We start from the raw sequence: 17292 nt of genomic DNA, 5'->3' as shown, positions 1-17292 counted from the left end.
AAACCCATAGCATAAATTTACAAACTGTGTATTCATCTTAATCTTCCTGAGATGTCAAGAACAGTAATGCACAAGACTAGCTTCTTCTGTTCAGTGGAGGGGTTAAGATTTCATTCTTATGTACACTTTATATACTTTCCAATATTGTCCTAAATAAGATTCACCAGATTTACGTATATATTTAGTGTCATTTCAGGATTTATTTATTTTATTTTCTTATGACATTTATAAGAGATAAATAGGGTGAAAAAATATTTTCTAAAGGCACAAGTGCATAATACTTAAGTGGGATTAAAGGTGCTATTCCACACACTTTGCGAATGACAAATTTATAAATAAACATAGCATTAGGAACCATCACCCCCATAACTTTTAAACGTCTGCCTCTACAAGATCATCATTTAAAATATTGTCCCATTCCTATGGTCAGGGCTGAATTCTAGCCCACAGTCATGTGACACAAGGAAAGCCGTGATAATTTCAATGTCTTTGTTGCCATAGCAACAAAGAAGGCTTCTCAAACATGTATGTGTTCTTAAAGGTTTAAAATCTTTAAAGGAGAAAGACCGCTTTGTTAATTTTCCTTCGCTTACCTCCTCATAGGATCATTGACTGTGTCATCATAACATAATTTTATTTCATGGAATATCAGATTTCACAGAGGAGCTGAAGAACCACTAATGCCAAATAAGCACAAGTTACATGTTGGCATAAGGCAAGCACCAGATTGTAATGATGGCAAAAATACGATGTATTATCATGGGGTTATTCCACTAGGTCTCTCTGCATGTGTGAAAGTGGAAGAACACCTTTACATGCCCTTGTTGTGGCATAGCTGTAAATCTACTAATATAAAACCCACAAGCAATTCTTGGATGTTGAGATTAAATTGTATCAGACATTACTCGGAAATAAGAACAAAAACATTGTTATGAACCTTTATTAGATGGTTCACATTTCATTATAAATCACACTAAAAAGATTAAAAAAAGCTATTTACACTACAGTGCTGACACATTTAAAATGAAAAATTGATATAAATAAGCTCTATGGAAAAGCCTGGAATTGTCAAAAAGAATTCTGGCTCATCTTAGAAAAAATATATATGTTAATGTCAGCTCTATCCTAGAACCTACAACTTAAAAATTTAGAGACATCTTTATGTTAAACCTGCAGTGTTTACAGTGCATCTGGCCCTAAGTGCTTTGATATTTCACAGTTATGGACAGGCACTGAGGAATGTTACATCACTACATAACTATATATTCAGTAACAGACTACGGAGCAAAGAGAAGCTTGCCCTGCAATTAACCAATCTTTACATTATTATTATTACGCCAGGTAGAAGAAATAAAGAGAGAAATTTAAAACCACATGTACAGATTTTAGCTATGTTCTTCTGTCTCCACCGTTGGAATTGCTGGTGAATGCGGTTGCCGTGTGTCCTCTGGCATGACATGCCTTGTCAAATCATGCAAGTCTTTGTTAACCAGGTCCAATGTAGACTCGATTTCAGTCTTTATTGGGGAGTCCTTGGCATTAACAGTTTTTGTTTTAATAGTCTGACATTCTGCAGGTGGTGTGGATATTGATGGAAGATTTCTATTACCATGTCCTACTCCTATTCTGCTGGGAGAAACTGGTTCATGTTTTATTTGCTGTGGTTTTTGTGCTGGGTCTCTCAGTGGCCCAACATCAGCGAACTGTACATGAGAGGTATAAGTGCTAGGAGCACAGAATAGTTTATCTTCTCTGCCAGGGTCTGGCTTTATCTTTTTTTCTAGTTCGGGTTCTTCAAAGTTATTACTTTTCTGTGCATCATTTATCTCCGTGTGGTACATCTTAAGTCGAATATGCCAAGCCAGACTACATACAGCAGAGACAGTCTTGAACTGATGCACAACGTTTCTTGGAATAAAATAAATGTCGTCGTCATACAACTGGATCCTGGCATAGCGGATGCCCTCTCTACGCAGCTGATTGAGTTTTGCATCATCAACCCACTGGACACACTTTAAAAAGAGAATATTACATTATTAGTGAGTTATAAAACTTTACTTCATGCTGTGCGGTGCTGGAATGGATTAAAACAATCACCCACCATTGCACTTAAAATTAAGCTAAAGATGTTTGTCCACTATAGGCGCACTGACTTATTAAAGGGACACTATAGTCACCTGAACAACTTTAGCTTAATGAAGCAGTTTTGGTGTATAGAACATGCCCCTGCAGCCTCACTGCTCAATCCTCTGTCATTTAGGAGTTAAATCCCTTTGTTTATGAACCCTAGTCACACCTCCCTGCACGTGACATGCACAGTCTTCCATAAACACTTCCTGTAAAGAGAGCCCTATTTAGGCTTTCTTTATTGCAAGTTCTGTTTAATTAAGATTTTCTTATCCCCTGCTATGTTAATAGCTTGCTAGACCCTGCAAGAGCCTCCTGTGTGTGATTAAAGTTCAATTTAGAGATTGAGATACAATTATTTAAGGTAAATTACATCTGTTTGAAAGTGAAACCAGTTTTTTTTTTCATGCAGGCTCTGTCAATCATAGCCAGGGGAGGTGTGGCTAGGGCTGCATAAACAGAAACAAAGTGATTTAACTCCTAAATGACAGTGAATTGAGCAGTGAAATTACAGGGAAATGATCTATACACTAAAACTGCTTTATTTAGCTAAAGTAATTTAGGTGACTATAGTGTCCCTTTAACCAAAAGGATGAACTTAATGAGCATTCACCTGACTGCAAAACCACTTTAAAAACTAAACAAGCAGGACATTATAGATCAGACTAATGACTGCATATAACAAAGGATGTTCTCTAGTGGAGGCATACATCTTTTCTTTTAGGCTTAATAGGAGCAATTTCTTGATTAAATAGTTTGAATAAATTATCTGTTCATGCATGGAACTTAATTTCATTAATAAAAAAAAAAAAAACAAAAAAAACACAACTTCCACCAATTGACTTGCCGGATTGTAAAAAGTTAGCACTGTTACATGCTTTTTTTTTCTTTAACCCCTTAAGGACACATGACATGTGTGACATGTCATGATTCCCTTTTATTCCAGAAGTTTGGTCCTTTAGGGAACTGGCATATCCCTTTAACCCCTTAAGTGCTTTGTGTGTGAATTTTTTTTTATTTTTTTTTTATTTAATTTAACAAAAAGTGCAGTTTTCAATAGAAAATTGCACTTTTATGAATTAGCCTTTTTACACCCTTTGGCTGTCAGATAACCGGTCCTGTTACTTCCTGGTTTGTTTAGATCAGTGGAGCTTAACTCAAGAGGCAGCAATTGTCCGGTGCAACTGACTTACAAAGAATTCTCATTGAGCTGCATTGGACAGTCTGGGATTGGACAGCCGCAGAAAGTCTGGGGAGGGTCTGCAAGGGCTTCAGACAAGAAATCTGCAGATTGTGCAAACTGTTTTTAGATATACCCCAATAAAAAATACATAATTAAATGCATTTGTGTTTTCATTGGGATTATATCTACATAAAAGGATTTCTTATATATTATCTTTATTTGGGCAATGGAGTGTTGTACCTTTACATTTTTAATAATTTTGTAATTTACATATGCCTGGTTGTCTTGACACAGCCAGAGCACACTCATGAGTAAATGACACTATGGAAATAATGCATTAAGTGTTTAAGAGCATTTCTCTACATATGCCAGTGCACCTAACAAGCACAAGACAAGGGAGTGTGGTTTCTGAACATAAAGATTCAGACATAGAGAAGCGAATTGATATTAACAATGAGATCTATAACCACAAAAAAATAATGTTTTAGTTGTGGTAAAAAGTAAAAAAAATACAATAACCTCAAGGTAGTGCCCTTTTAATAACAATGCATAAGATCTTATTTTCCTGGACTTTAGTCTACAGTTTATCATGCTAACCTGGACAAAAGCAATACAGTAATCGTGAAAGTGAAAATACAGTGTAAAAATTATTCTTGATTCTAGAAAAAAAAGAAATTCTATGTTCCGAGGTTTCTTTTCCTATGGTATTTTTAGAAACTGATCAAGAATTCCCAGAAACCGTTTAAAGATAACCAAGTGAACTGTCTGATAGATGCCCAGCTTATATTCCAGACTCTGCTTACCTGAGATAGTGGAGGCTCATGCAAGTCTAGCTGCAGTCTTTGTGCCACCTCTAGAAAATCTTCTGCATGAAAACATATTACATCTTTGGTTATACGAGGCTGTTCATTCCTGCAATAAAAAAAAAACAAGACGTTGTTAGAAAACCCTTACATATGTGCATTATGTTTGCCTATAAGAAATAATGCAATTCACAAATAAATCCCACAAAAACTCTGATGCCAAGATGGATGTACCAACCAAAACGTATTAAAGGGAACTCTAAGCAACATAACTTCTACCGCTTAGTGTAGTGGTTAAGCTGCTGATTGTTTCTTGGTGTGGTCCCCTCCTTTGATAATTGCAAAGCCAATTAAGAATAAAAAGGAGAGGGGAATTTTCCCCAGCACATGGACCTTGCCCCCTCCTGAGTTGCATTATTACTGAAATACTTTCACATTATCAATTTCAACCAACGTGGTTGGCAGTTATTGGCAGAAAGTATTGGGTCAGTTTAGCACATCACTTTTAGCTTATTTAGGCTACCCAGGCCAGACAAAATTGAGAGTGATAATGTACACGTATTAATTCCATATTTTATCACTGAGCAGAGAGCGATGTCCAAATACTAGGCAAAACTAGTTTTGTTTTATTTGTTTCTGACCTGTTGTGGTTATGTGGCTTAGAGCAGCCGTTTTCAACCACTGTAATTTGTGCCAAACACACATTTTATTCAGGGCTATAATAAGTTTAATCCAGGACTTAAAATGTAAGTCCACTATACAGTTTGCACCGTAAAAAACATAGTTAATAAGTTCCTTTTAGATTTATATTTCAATCTTTCTTCCTTTGATACGAATGGGATGGACGATGGAGTGCTGTACCCACAACATATTCTAAAGCTCTACTTCCTCTGTCTTTTTGTCCAGGTATGCCTTGCGAAAAATATTCTATGAGCTTTTGTGTTATTTCTTAAATATTTCCTGTTTATTATTATTATTATTGTTTTATTATTTATATGGCGCCAACAAATTCTGTAGCGCTGTACAATGGGTGGACTAACAAACACATAATTGAGATCAGACCACTGGATCGTACAGGAACAGAGGGGGTTGAGGGCCCTGCTCAATGAGCTTACATGCTAGAGGGAGTGGGGTATAGTGACACAAAGGGTTAAAGTAGGGGAATTAAATAGTTTTTTTAGAGAAGGGTTTATTGAGTGCTTGGTAGGTCATTTTTGACAGTTGCAGGAAAGGAGTCATGGGGTGGGGGATGAAAGGCCTGCTGACAGTTTAATTGATACGCTTTAATGAAGAAGTGAGTTTTCAAAGATATTTTGAAGGAGTGGAGGCTGGGTGAAAGTCTGATTGAGGAGGGAAGGGAGTTCCACAGAATAGGTGCAGCCCTAGAGAAGTCTTGAAGGCGAGCGTCGGAGGTGGGGATCCAGGCAGAGGATAGGCGTAGGTCTTGGGATGAGCGCAGGGGTCTCGACTGGGCCTATACTTGTGTATGAGGGAGGATAGGTATGTTGGAGCAGCATTATGTAGGGATTAAGACTCTACAATTTTGTGATGACTTAATGTATTTAACTTTTAGTGATTTACAAAAAAAACTTAAATTAAAAAAAAAAGGTTCCTGTCTGGCAATTATTGTGACATTTAAAAGCTGCGGCTATAAAAATAATTTTTTTAAATGAAGAGCTGCTTTATACAATACAATATTGGGAATTGCTGGCTTACAGTGACTGCAAAAAAATCAGGTACTGTAAGAGTCAAAGAAATTGAGATTTATTTTTGTATTCAATAAAAGCTTATCTTGTACATAGAATAAAATAAATCTCACACAATTCTGTAAAAAGATTACATGAGTATACACGCAGAATTTAATATACACGTGTGTAAATCGTGTGTAAATTCTACATGTATATTTATGTAATTATTTAACCCCTTCAGGACGGAGTCAATAGTACACGTTCTGATCAAAACAAAACCTGGAATTTGCGCTATATGTCTGTTCAACTGTAACTGTTTTACTCAGGAGACTTCGCTGAACACAAATATTAGTGTTTCAAAATGGTAACTTGTATTACAACAATAATATCGTCAATAAAAGTGCAGTTCATGTGTGAAATATGCAGAAAACTTAACTTTTACTAAAAATATCATTGTTGTAATCCAAGTTACCATTTTGAAACATATTTGTGTTCAGCGAAGTCTCCCGAGTAAAACAGTACCCCCCATGTACAGGTTTTATGGTGTCTTGGAAAGTTACAGGGTTAAATAGAGTGCTTGCAATTCAAATTCTCTGCACAGGGATGTCAGGCATGTCAATCAAATTTTAACTAATTAAATCACAATTATGTTAAAATATTACTTAAATATACACGTCGAATTTATATATATATATATATATATATATATATATATATATATATATATATGTATTTAACGTCTTCGTGTACACTTTATATGTATGTATTATTTTATACACTACCCACGAGCAGGGGGACTGTCTGACAGCCCAGACAGTCCCCCTGCTGGCAGATCCACAGCCAGCTATAGGGGGCCATGTGATTGCTCTTTGAGAGCGATCACATGGCCCCCGTGGGCCTCATTTGCCGTGGGAGGGCTGCCTGGGCTGTCAGGCAGCCCTCCAGAAGAGGATCGCGGCGGAGGTGAGTAAATCCTGGCTCCTGGGGGGTGAAAGCCGTAACGGCGTTAAGGGGTTAAGTAATTCTATATATACACATGTATTTTTTTATTTATTTATATATTTATTGATGTGTGTGTGTATATATATATATATACACACACCGGTATATATATATATATATATATATATATATTATATAAATAATTTATTTCTAAGTGTATTTTTATTATATACATCCTTCTAAATACAGTTGGAATGAAATTACTCATATATAATTTTTTTAAACAAAGATTTGTATGCTTATTTAATCCTGGTTCAGTATCTGTTACGGTTACCCTGATGAAAGTCTAGAATTACACTGACATGTTGATACTGAAAATTAATTAAGATTTTTAGAAATACATTATGATTAACAGTAAATTCCGTGAGTGCTCTCCTTTGAGTTTGTTTATATTTTTAAGGCTGGAGGTGCGCCATGGCAAGAAAACTTCAGTGAAAAGTGAGTGCAGGGCTGTGGTATGTATGTATGTATGTAGATATATCTAGATAGATAGATAGATAGAATTCGTTATCAAACATTTGACTGTGTTTAACCCTTTAGTGACCAGACCGCTTTTCAATTTTCTTTTGGGACCAGGGCTGTTTTTACATTTCTGCAGTGTTTGTGTTTAGCTGTAATTTTCCTCTTACTCATTTACTGTACCCACACATATTATATATTGTCTTTCATGCCATTAAATGGTCTTTCTAAAGATACCATTATTTTCAACATATCATAATTTACCTTAAAAAATATGAAAAAATTTAAAAACACACTTTTTCTAACTTTGACCCCCAAAATCTGTTCCGCATCTACAACCGCCAAAAACCACCAGTGATAAATAGTTTCGAAATTTTGTCCAGAGTTTAGAAATACCCAATGTTAACATGAACTTTGCTTTTTTTGGAAAGTTATAGGGCTATAAGTACAAGTAGCACTTTGCCATTTCCTGACATTGATAATATGTCAGGAATCCTCGAATAACCCTTCACATTTATATATTTTTTAATAGAAGACAACCTAAGGTAATACACTTGGGGTATTTTGACTCTTTCATGTAACCATTTTACCACCAATCTATGTCAAATTTCAAAAAAATAATTAAAATAAATAACTGGTGATTTTTTTGACACAAACAGCAATTTAGGAATACATGTACTGACAACTATAAGGGTTACTGCCAAAGAACACCCCAATATGTTTTCAGCAATATCTCGAGTACAGTGATACCACCCATGTATAGGTGTGTCGGGTTCTCTGGGGTCTAAAAGACCTTATTTGGAGGGTGTGCATTCCAGTTTTCCAACTCTGAATTTTCACAGCTGGTCATCATGCACCCATGTCCTATTTGGGAAATTTTTGAAGCCGGCCAATGTAATTTACCCCCATCAAACCATATATTTTTTAATAGTAGACAACGCAGAGTATTCAATATGGGGTATATATCCAGTCTTTTTTATTCGCCACTTAGTCACAAACACTGGCCAAAGTTAGCATTTATATGTGTGTGTTAAAAATGCAAAAAAAACAATTATGAATGCTAACTTTGGCCATTGTTTGTGACTAAGTGGCGAATAAAAAAGACTGGATATACCCCATATTGAATGCCCTAAGTTGTCTACTTTTTAAAAATATGGGCTACCATACGCTCGCTCTCAAAGGCAACATAACCAATCTGACAAATTTCAGTGTGAAAAAACAGCCTTATATTTGACCCTGTAACTTTCAAAAACATTATAAAACCTGTACATGACGGGTACTCTTATACACACAAATATTAGTATTTTAAAACAGTAAAACATATTACAACAATGATATCATCAGTGAAAGCGCCGTTTATGTGTCAAAAATGCAAAAAAAAATCACTTTCACTTACAATATCATCGCTGTGATAGGTTTTACTTTTTTTTTTTTTTTTAATTCTTTTTGATCACTCAGCATGTTAATAAGGCAATACGTTACAATATGTGGGCTATCGCCCTAAAAGGTCACATTGAACATACATATGTAATTAGTAGTTGGATCACTGTCCCATGCGGAGTGGGTTTTAATTTTTTAATACAAGTAGGACAACATTGTAGTACAGTAAAATGACAATCCCTTGAGCACCAAAGTAAGGTAAAGGCAAAATATGGGCATTATAAATTTTGAGTATTTAAGTGCACAAGGGGAAGGGGGACCCCCTTGGGGGATTTATGACATTGAGTTATCTCATGTTCTGACATAAGGGGTAAGAGGAGGGGGGGAGGTGGGGTGTATCGGAGCTCGTGCCTCAACAGATCTCTCTAACTTGGGGCCTCTCTATATGTGGGCACATTCACTGTGGCTGCGTGATGATCCCCGAGCTGTTAATATTATGGAGCATCAGCCCTCTCTGGTATGCCTGGGTGCGCAAGTGAACCAGGGTTACACTCTTAGTGACAGTACGCCAGAGAAGTGTCTATCTAGCATAAAATGAAAATGAAAAAATGAAAACGAGCAACATTACAACAATATAACTTGGTGAATATAGGTGAGTATATTCACGGGTTTTAGTGGCGGAGTCTATGGCATCCTAAAGGATGGAGAGATGGTCATTTGGTGGCGTTCAGGTTGTGTCCCCTGCTTGCGTGGTGCGTCGAGATGCTCTGGGTATAAATTATTTTGTCGCGGTGGGGTCCAGCCTGGACAAGGTGGTCATGGGCTCTGGTCGTGTGTCCGTCATGCCTAGTTGGCTCAGATGAGTGTCCAGCTCTTGTGGGCTTCTCGCCCGGAAGATAGTCCCTTGGAATGTGAAGGTGATGAGCCTTGGTGTTCCCCAGCAATACTGAATGTTGTTGGATCTCAGCTGTTGTAGGCTTGGTTGCAGCGATTTGCCCCAACTTAGGGTGCTTCTCGTTAGGTCTGGAAATAGTAGTAGTTGAGAGTCCTCGAATGCTAGAGGGGTTTTCCCTCGGGTCGCTGCTAGGACCGCGGCCTTGTCCTGGTGGGATTGAAATCGTACAATTATATCAGCCGTGGCGGTAGGGGGTGCATTAGTCGGCTTGGGCAGACGGAACAGTCCATCTATCTTAAGCAGTTTTGCCTGTTTGGGTTGCAGTAGTGTTGCTATCAGGCGCCTCATATAGTGTGGGAGGTCTGTTAGCCCTATATCGTCAGGCACCCCTCTAACCTTCAAATTGAGTCTCCTTCTGTGGTCCTCCAAGGCCTCCACCCTCTCTGCTGTGCCGATTTGTTGCTTATGGAGGTCGGACAGTCTGTGTTCCAGGGTGGTTATACGTTTGTCTTGGGAGGTAGTTTTGGTTTCCAAGTGGGTGAGCCTCGTAGTGGCCCCCTCCATGGCCTTTTTGAAGTGAGCTTGGTCGGCCGCCAGGTCTTGTCTTAGCTCCATAAACATTTTCGTCAGCATGGCTGCTGTGACCGGTTCTCCTGCCTGGGAGGTTTTGTGCCCTGTGGGCTGGCTGAGCGATGCGCCGGCTTCTGGGTCTGGGTAAAAGTCTCCCGATGAGTCGGAGTATCCGTCCTCACCCGGCGCCATCTTCTCCCATGCAGCCTTCTGCGAGTTCCGCAGGAGTTCGCCGATATCGTGGCTGAGCGGCGTTTTGTCCGGTCGTGTTTTTTTGTTTTTCTTGCCCATGTTTTCGCCTTGACTTATGGGTCTAGTTTTGGAAAGGTAAGTGGCTGCTTTCCGCCGTTAAGTCGGGTTATTGCTCTTTTTTGCACCTGTTTTACTGTTTTGAAACACTAATACTTGTGTTCAGCGAAGTCTACTGAGTAAAACAGTACCCCCCATGTACAGGTTTTAGGGTGTCTTGGAAAGTTAGAGGGTTAAATATACTGCTAGCAAATTAAATTCTCTGGACTTTCTGCCTGGTTGTCAGGTAGGTCCCCCAAATACAAACAGTAACAATGTATTACTGGGCCTTAGAATGGGCGGTATTAACTTAATAGAATAAACGGTAACGTGCCGAGGTCAGGAATACAGAAAGGAACAAATACGTAAAGAACAAAGCCAAAGGTTCAGGGATACCAGAAATACAGGAAGTCAAGCCAAGATCAAAAAACAATTATCAGAATCAGGAACGCGCTATCAGATAACCAACTGGATGGAAACCACGATAGGGCACTGAACAACTGCAGGTTTGGGTTTAAATAACCCAGTAATTATCAGCTATTGACTGATTTGGATCCCATGACCCCAGAACGTGCGTGCACGGCGAAAACGTGACGCCGCACGAACGTTCACATCACTAGTGACGTCATTGTTGGCGGCGTTATTATATAGCGCCGCCTTGCAGCGGCCGGCAGCCTTCCTAACACTGGACCCGACTGCTGAATTACAAACTGCACGGTGGGAGAGGCTCTTGAGGTAAGATGAGTAACCTCTCCCTCCTTTAGTGTGACAGCACTGATCAGATGCGGTCACATCGTGGTGCTGATCGGGCACTGCGATAGTGTGACACTAAAGTGCCGATCAGGCACCATGACAGTACCCCCCCCACACAAAAAACGCCCACCGGGTGGGCAGGACAAGGCTTATCAGGGTAACAGGCATGGAAAGAAAGAAGGCGGCGTCCAGCATGAATGCCAACAGCAGGAACCCATGAGCGTTAGTCAGGATCATAATCCTTCCAATCCACCAGGTACTGCAAAGAACCACTTAAGAACCTGGAGTCCAAAACAGAACGGACTTCATTACTCTTTCTGTTCCGCAACCACCAAGGGAGGGGGAGGCGCGGAAGGAGTGGTTTATCTATTGCAAATAAGTGGCTTAATAAAGAAACATAAAAAGCACGGGGTATTCCAAGGTTGGTCAAGGCCATAAGTACCCGGAATGATTCTACGTGAGACACGGAAAGGACCAATGTATCTAGGAGCAAATTTCATAGAGAGTACCCTGAGTCTAATGTGTCTAGTGGACAGCCAAACCTTGTCCCCTACTTGATAAGAAGGTGCTTGATGAGCATGTTGCTTAAAACGGGAAGCAGCGTCAGCTAAGGAAGAATTAACCTGATCCCATGTTTTGCTCATAGAGGTCAGATGCTCTTCCAGAGAGGGGATATCCGAATCAGAGAACACAGAAGGTAATACAGTAGGGTGGAGACCATATATAACATAAAAAGGACTAAGTTTGGAAGAGTAATGCGTAGCATTGTTCCGGGCAAATTCTGCCCAGGGCAAGAAGTCAACCCAATTATCTTGGGAAGCGTTAACGAAACAATGTAGAAATACTTCCAGAGACTGCTTTGACCTTTCAGCAGCCCCATTAGTTTGGGGATGATAAGATGAAGAAAACGACAGTTCAATACCCAATTCTTTGCAAAAGATTTCAAGAATCGAGAAATTAACTGAGAACCTCTGTCAGTTTTGAGGAATCCCAAGTAACCTCACGATTTCCTCAATAAAAATCTGAGCCAGGTCTTGTAAGGAAGGTAATTTTTTAAGCGGGACAAAATGGTCCATTTTAGAGAATCTATCATGACCATGAGTATAGTGTTATAACCTTATGAGACAGGAATCTCCACAATGAAGTCCATGGCTATATGAGACCATGGAATGAGACACAGGCAGCGGATGTAACAACCCACATTTCAATTTGTGCGAAACCTTAGGGACAGCACAAGTCTGGCAAGTATTGACATAAGTGATAACATCAACATAGAAATATAGAAACATAGTTTGTGACGGCAGATAAGAACCATTCGGCCCATCTAGTCTGCCCATTTTTCGAAATACTTTCATTAGTCCCTGGCCTTATCTTATAGTTAGGATAGCCTTATGCCTATCCCACGCATGCTTAAACTCCTTTACTGTGTTAACCTCTACCACTTCAGCTGGAAGGCTATTCCATGCATCCACTACCCTCTCAGTAACTTCATACTTCCTGATATTTTTAAACCTTTGCCCCTCTAATTTAAGACTATGTCCTCTTGTTGTGGTAGTTTTTCTTCTTTTAAATATGGTCTCCTCCTTTACTGTATTGATTCCTTTTATATATTTAAATGTTTCTATCATATCTCCCCTGTCACGTCTTTCCTCCAAGCTATACATGTTAAGATCCTTTAACCTTTCCTGGTAAGTTTTATCCTGCAATCCATGAACCAGTTTAGTAGCCCTTCTCTGAACTCTCTCTAAAGCATGGGTCGTCAACCTGGTCCCTACCGCCCACTAGTGGGCGTTTCAGGATTCCAGGTGGGTGGTAGGGATTTTCAATTTTTTTTTTACAGATTGGGTGATTGATTGATTGGGCAGGCGGGCGGGCGCGAGCCGGCGGTACCCCTGTGACTGGGTACTGCCATCACCACTTGCGGCCCCATATGGAGGGGTCCATCGGGTGGCCCATGCTGTCAGGGCCACCCTATGGATGTGGATTGTGAGGGGGCCTGGTCAGCGCTGGGCGCTTTAACAGCGCGACCGGGCCCCCTGTGATGACATCATCTCTGCTGGGAGGAAGTGATTCCTCGGTCACTCCTCCCAGCATACTGAGAGCCGAGCGGGAGGAAGGAGGAGGAGGGAGTCAGAGTGGGGACTCTGACTCCCATCCACCTGAGCCACCACTGGACCCCAGGGAAAGTCACCCTCCTGCACTTTAAAGGTAGGAAACAGGAGGGTGACTTAAATATAATGTGCGTTTGTATGTATGTCTTGTGTGTGTCTGTATGTATGTGTGTGTGTGTGTCTTGTCTTTGTATGTATGTCTTATGTATGTCTTGTGTGTGTCTGTATGTGTGTCGTGTGTGTGTATGTCTGTATATATGTGTGTGTTGTGTTTGTATGTCTGTATACATGTGTGTCTTGTCTTTGTATGTATGTCTTGTGTTTGTATGTGTCTTTGTATGTCTTGTGTGTGTCTGCATGTATGTCTGTATGTATGTATGTCTGTATGTATGTATGTATGTCTTGTGTGTGTCTGTATGTATGTCTTGTGTGTGTCTTGTGTATATGTCTGTATACATGTGTAAAACAGTATTTTCAAATAGAATAGTGAGAGCATAAAATTATACACCAAAATATAAAATATATAAAACAGGCAATATTACCATCTGTCTTGAATTTCCTGCAATATTTGGGAGATCCCACTATATGCTGTGCAATAAAGTTTTTGTTCCTGTATTTTCGGACTCGGTTTTTATTATTTTAAAACAAAGGAATCCTGACAGAGAAACAACTCAACCAGCTTTTCCAGCATTGCGGTCTCCAGGAAACTATTATAAGGCGTTTAAAGTCTGAGCCGCTATCTAAGGCTCAGCACCACGTGAGTGGATAAACCTTTTATTTTAATACATTTAAATTGGTCTTACAGGCTATACTATGTCTTATATTTTATATTTTTAGGAAATTCAAGACAGATGGTAATATTGCCTGTTTTATATATTTTATATTTTGGTGTATAATTTTATGCTCTCACTATTCTATTTGAAAATACTGTTTTACACTTTCTATGTGTGATTTGGAGTGATTCACACTTGGTGATTTGAGCACTCTTTTCAATATCCTTCCCTTTTTTATTGTTTGTATTTGGTACTGTATACATGTGTGTCTTGTCTTTGTATGTATGTCTTGTGTGTGTCTGTATGTGTGTCTTATGTATGTGTCTAGTGTGTGTGTGTGTGTGTGTGTATGTCTGTATGTCTGTATATATGTGTGTCGTGTCTTTGTATGTATGTGTGTATGTCTGTATATATGTGTGTCTTGTCTTTGTATGTGTCTTGTGTGTGTCTGTATGTGTGCCTTATGTATGTGTCTTATGTATGTGTATGTCTGTATATATGTGTGTCTTGTCTTTGTATGTATGTCTTGTTTGTGTCTGTATGTGTGTCTTATGTATGTGTATGTCTGTATATATGTGTGTCTTGCCTTTGTATGTATGTTGTGTGTGTGTCTTTGTATGCATGTCTTTATGTGTGTCTTTGTATGTATGTTTTGTGTGTGTGTGTCTTTGTATGTATGTTTTGTGTGTGTGTGTGTATGTCTTTGTATGTGTCGTGTGTGTGTCTGTCTGTATATATGTGTGTATGTATGTGTGTCTGTTTCTTGTGTCTGTCTGTATGTGTGTGTGCCTGTCTGTCTGTATGTATGTGTCTTGTATGTATGTATGTATGTATGTATGTATGTATGTTTGTATGTGTGCCAGTCTGTTATAGTGGGATACCTAGCTCAGCCTTCCTACTGGGCATTGCTATAAGGAAGGTTAAAAAAAGTGGGGAAAAAAAGTGGGGAGGGGAATTGAGGAGGGAGAAGAGGGGAGCTGACGCACAGATGAGAAATCATATTATGCGCAAACAGAGAAGTCGTCTGAATATCACCGAAAGAGGAGACCTTCGTTTGTTCCTTAAGAAAATCGAACCAGATATCAAATATTTAGCCTTGCAGCATCAACCTCAAGGATCTCATTAATCACTAGTAAAGGTAATTTCAATTTACTTTATTGTTTTCTCATTAAACTTTATAAAGTTAAAAACATTATAAACATGCATTAATTGGAAATAAAAAGATGAATGTACGTACATTTTTTTTTTTTTTTTTTTTAAACACCCTCCTTTCGAAAAAAATATTCTGCACTTGCGCGAAAACTAGTGGGCGGTAAGGAAATTTTTTCAACCAAAAAGATGCATTAGTGGGCGGTAGTTAGAAAAAGGTTGACTACCACTGCTCTAAAGTATCAATATCCTTGTGGAGATTCGGTCTCCAGTACTGCATACAATACTCTAAGTGAGGTCTCACTGGTGTTCTGTACAATGGCATGAGCACTTCCCTCTTTCTTCTGCTAATACCTCTCCTTATACAACCAAGCATTCTGCTAGCATTTCCTGCTGCTCTATTACATTGTCTGCCTACCTTTAAGTCATCAGAAATAATCACCCCTAAATCCCTTTCCTCAGATGTTGAGGTTAGGACTCTATCAAATATTTTTTACTCTGCCCTTGGGTACATCCAATATGCATTATCTTGCACTTATCCACATTAAATATCAGCTGCCACAACTCTGATCATTTTTCTAGTTTACCTAAATCATTTGCCATTTGGCTTATCCCTCCTGGAACATCAACCCTGTTACATATCTTCGTATCATCAGCAAAAAGACATACCTTACCATCAATTCCTTCTGCAATATCACTAATAAAAATATTAAAGAGAATGGGCCCAAGTACAGATCCATGAGGTACCCCACTGGTGACAAGCCCAAGCTTCGAATATACTCCATTGACTACAACCCACTGCCTTACCCATTCAACAATACTGGAATCCAAACTTAAAGATTGCAATTTATTGATGAGCCTTTTATGTGCAACAGTGTCAAAGGCCTTACTGAAATCTAGGTAAGCACTGTCTCCTGCACCACCATGATCTATTATTTTAGTTACCCAATCAAAAATTTCAATAGGATTGGTTTGGCATGATCTCCCTGAAGTAAATCCATGTTGTCTCTGATCTTGAAATCCAGGTGTTTTTAGATGCTCTACAATCCTATCCTTTAACATGGTTTCCATTACTTTCCCCACTATTGAAGAAAGGCTTACTGAGCTATAGTTGCCTGACTCCTCCCTACTACCTTTCTTGTGAATGGGCACAACATTCGCTAACTTCCAATCTTCTGGGACTACTCCTGTTAAAAATATTTGTGTGTGTAGTGGATGCAGTGAGTGTATGTAATGAATGCAGAGTGTGTATAGTGAATGCAGTGTGTTTGTATAGTGTGTATATAATAAATGCAGTGTGCGTAAAGTGAATGCAGTGTGTGTAGTGTGTATTGTGAATGCAGTGTGTGTAGTGTGCGTAAAGTGAATGCACTGTGTGTTGTGTAGTGTGTAAATATATCATGAATGCAGTGTGTGTGTGTGTAGTATGTATAGTGAATGCAGTGTGTGTGTGTGTGTGTGTGTGTGTGTGTGTGTGTGTGTTGTGTGTATAGTGAATGCAGTCTGTGTGTAATGAATGCAGTGTGTGTATATAATGAATGCAGAGTGTGTGTGTATAGTGGATGCAGTGTGTGTTTGTGTAGTGTGTTTATATAATGCAGAGTGTGTGTGTAGTGAATGCAGTGTGTTTGTGTAGTTTGTGTAGTGTTTATAGTGAATGCAGTGTGTGTTTGTGTAGAGTGTATAGTGAATGCAGTGTGTTTGTGTAGTGTGTATAGTGAATGCAGTGTGTTTGTGTAGTGTGTATAGTGAATGCAGTGTGTTTGTGTAGTGTGTATAGTGAATGCAGTGTGTTTGTGTAGTGTGTATATAATGAATGCAGTGTTTGTGTATAGTGAATGGCACAGTGTGTTTGTGTAGTGTGTTTATATAATGCAGAGTGTGTGTGTGTGTGTTTGTGTAGGTATGTAATGTGTGTAAAATGGGGGGAGGGCATTTTTAAATATATATATATATATATATATATATATATATTTTTTTTTTTTTTTTTTTTGTCCCCCCTCCCTGCTTGTTACCTGGCCAGGAAGGGTGGACATAGCATTCTCTGGTGGTCCGGTGGGATGGAATGTGCAGTGAGGGCCCGCAGCAAGCTCTTACTTACCTTCCCAGCA

General features: G+C 39.1%; 1 protein-coding gene across 4 annotated transcripts in view; it reads right to left on the bottom strand.

The window, feature by feature from the left end:
* Positions 1 to 924: 924 nt before the first annotated feature.
* RSBN1L (round spermatid basic protein 1 like) overlaps positions 925 to 17292 on the bottom strand; it is a 64546-nt gene continuing 48178 nt past the window's right edge. For all 4 annotated transcript variants that reach the window (XM_063448158.1, XM_063448159.1, XM_063448161.1 and 1 more), the window contains exons 7-8: positions 4114 to 4222; positions 925 to 2012 (exon numbers count right to left, since the gene is read on the bottom strand). In XM_063448158.1, the coding sequence (XP_063304228.1) occupies positions 1386 to 2012; positions 4114 to 4222 (736 nt within the window). In that variant the 3' untranslated portion in view covers positions 925 to 1385. The remainder of the gene's footprint in view (positions 2013 to 4113; positions 4223 to 17292) is intronic.

Source organism: Pelobates fuscus, chromosome 3 (genome assembly GCF_036172605.1).
Source record: "Pelobates fuscus isolate aPelFus1 chromosome 3, aPelFus1.pri, whole genome shotgun sequence".
In the NCBI taxonomy this organism is placed as follows: Eukaryota; Metazoa; Chordata; class Amphibia; order Anura; family Pelobatidae; genus Pelobates; species Pelobates fuscus.
Note: the sequence above shows the minus strand (reverse complement) of the source record. Positions and strands in the feature narration are given on the sequence as shown.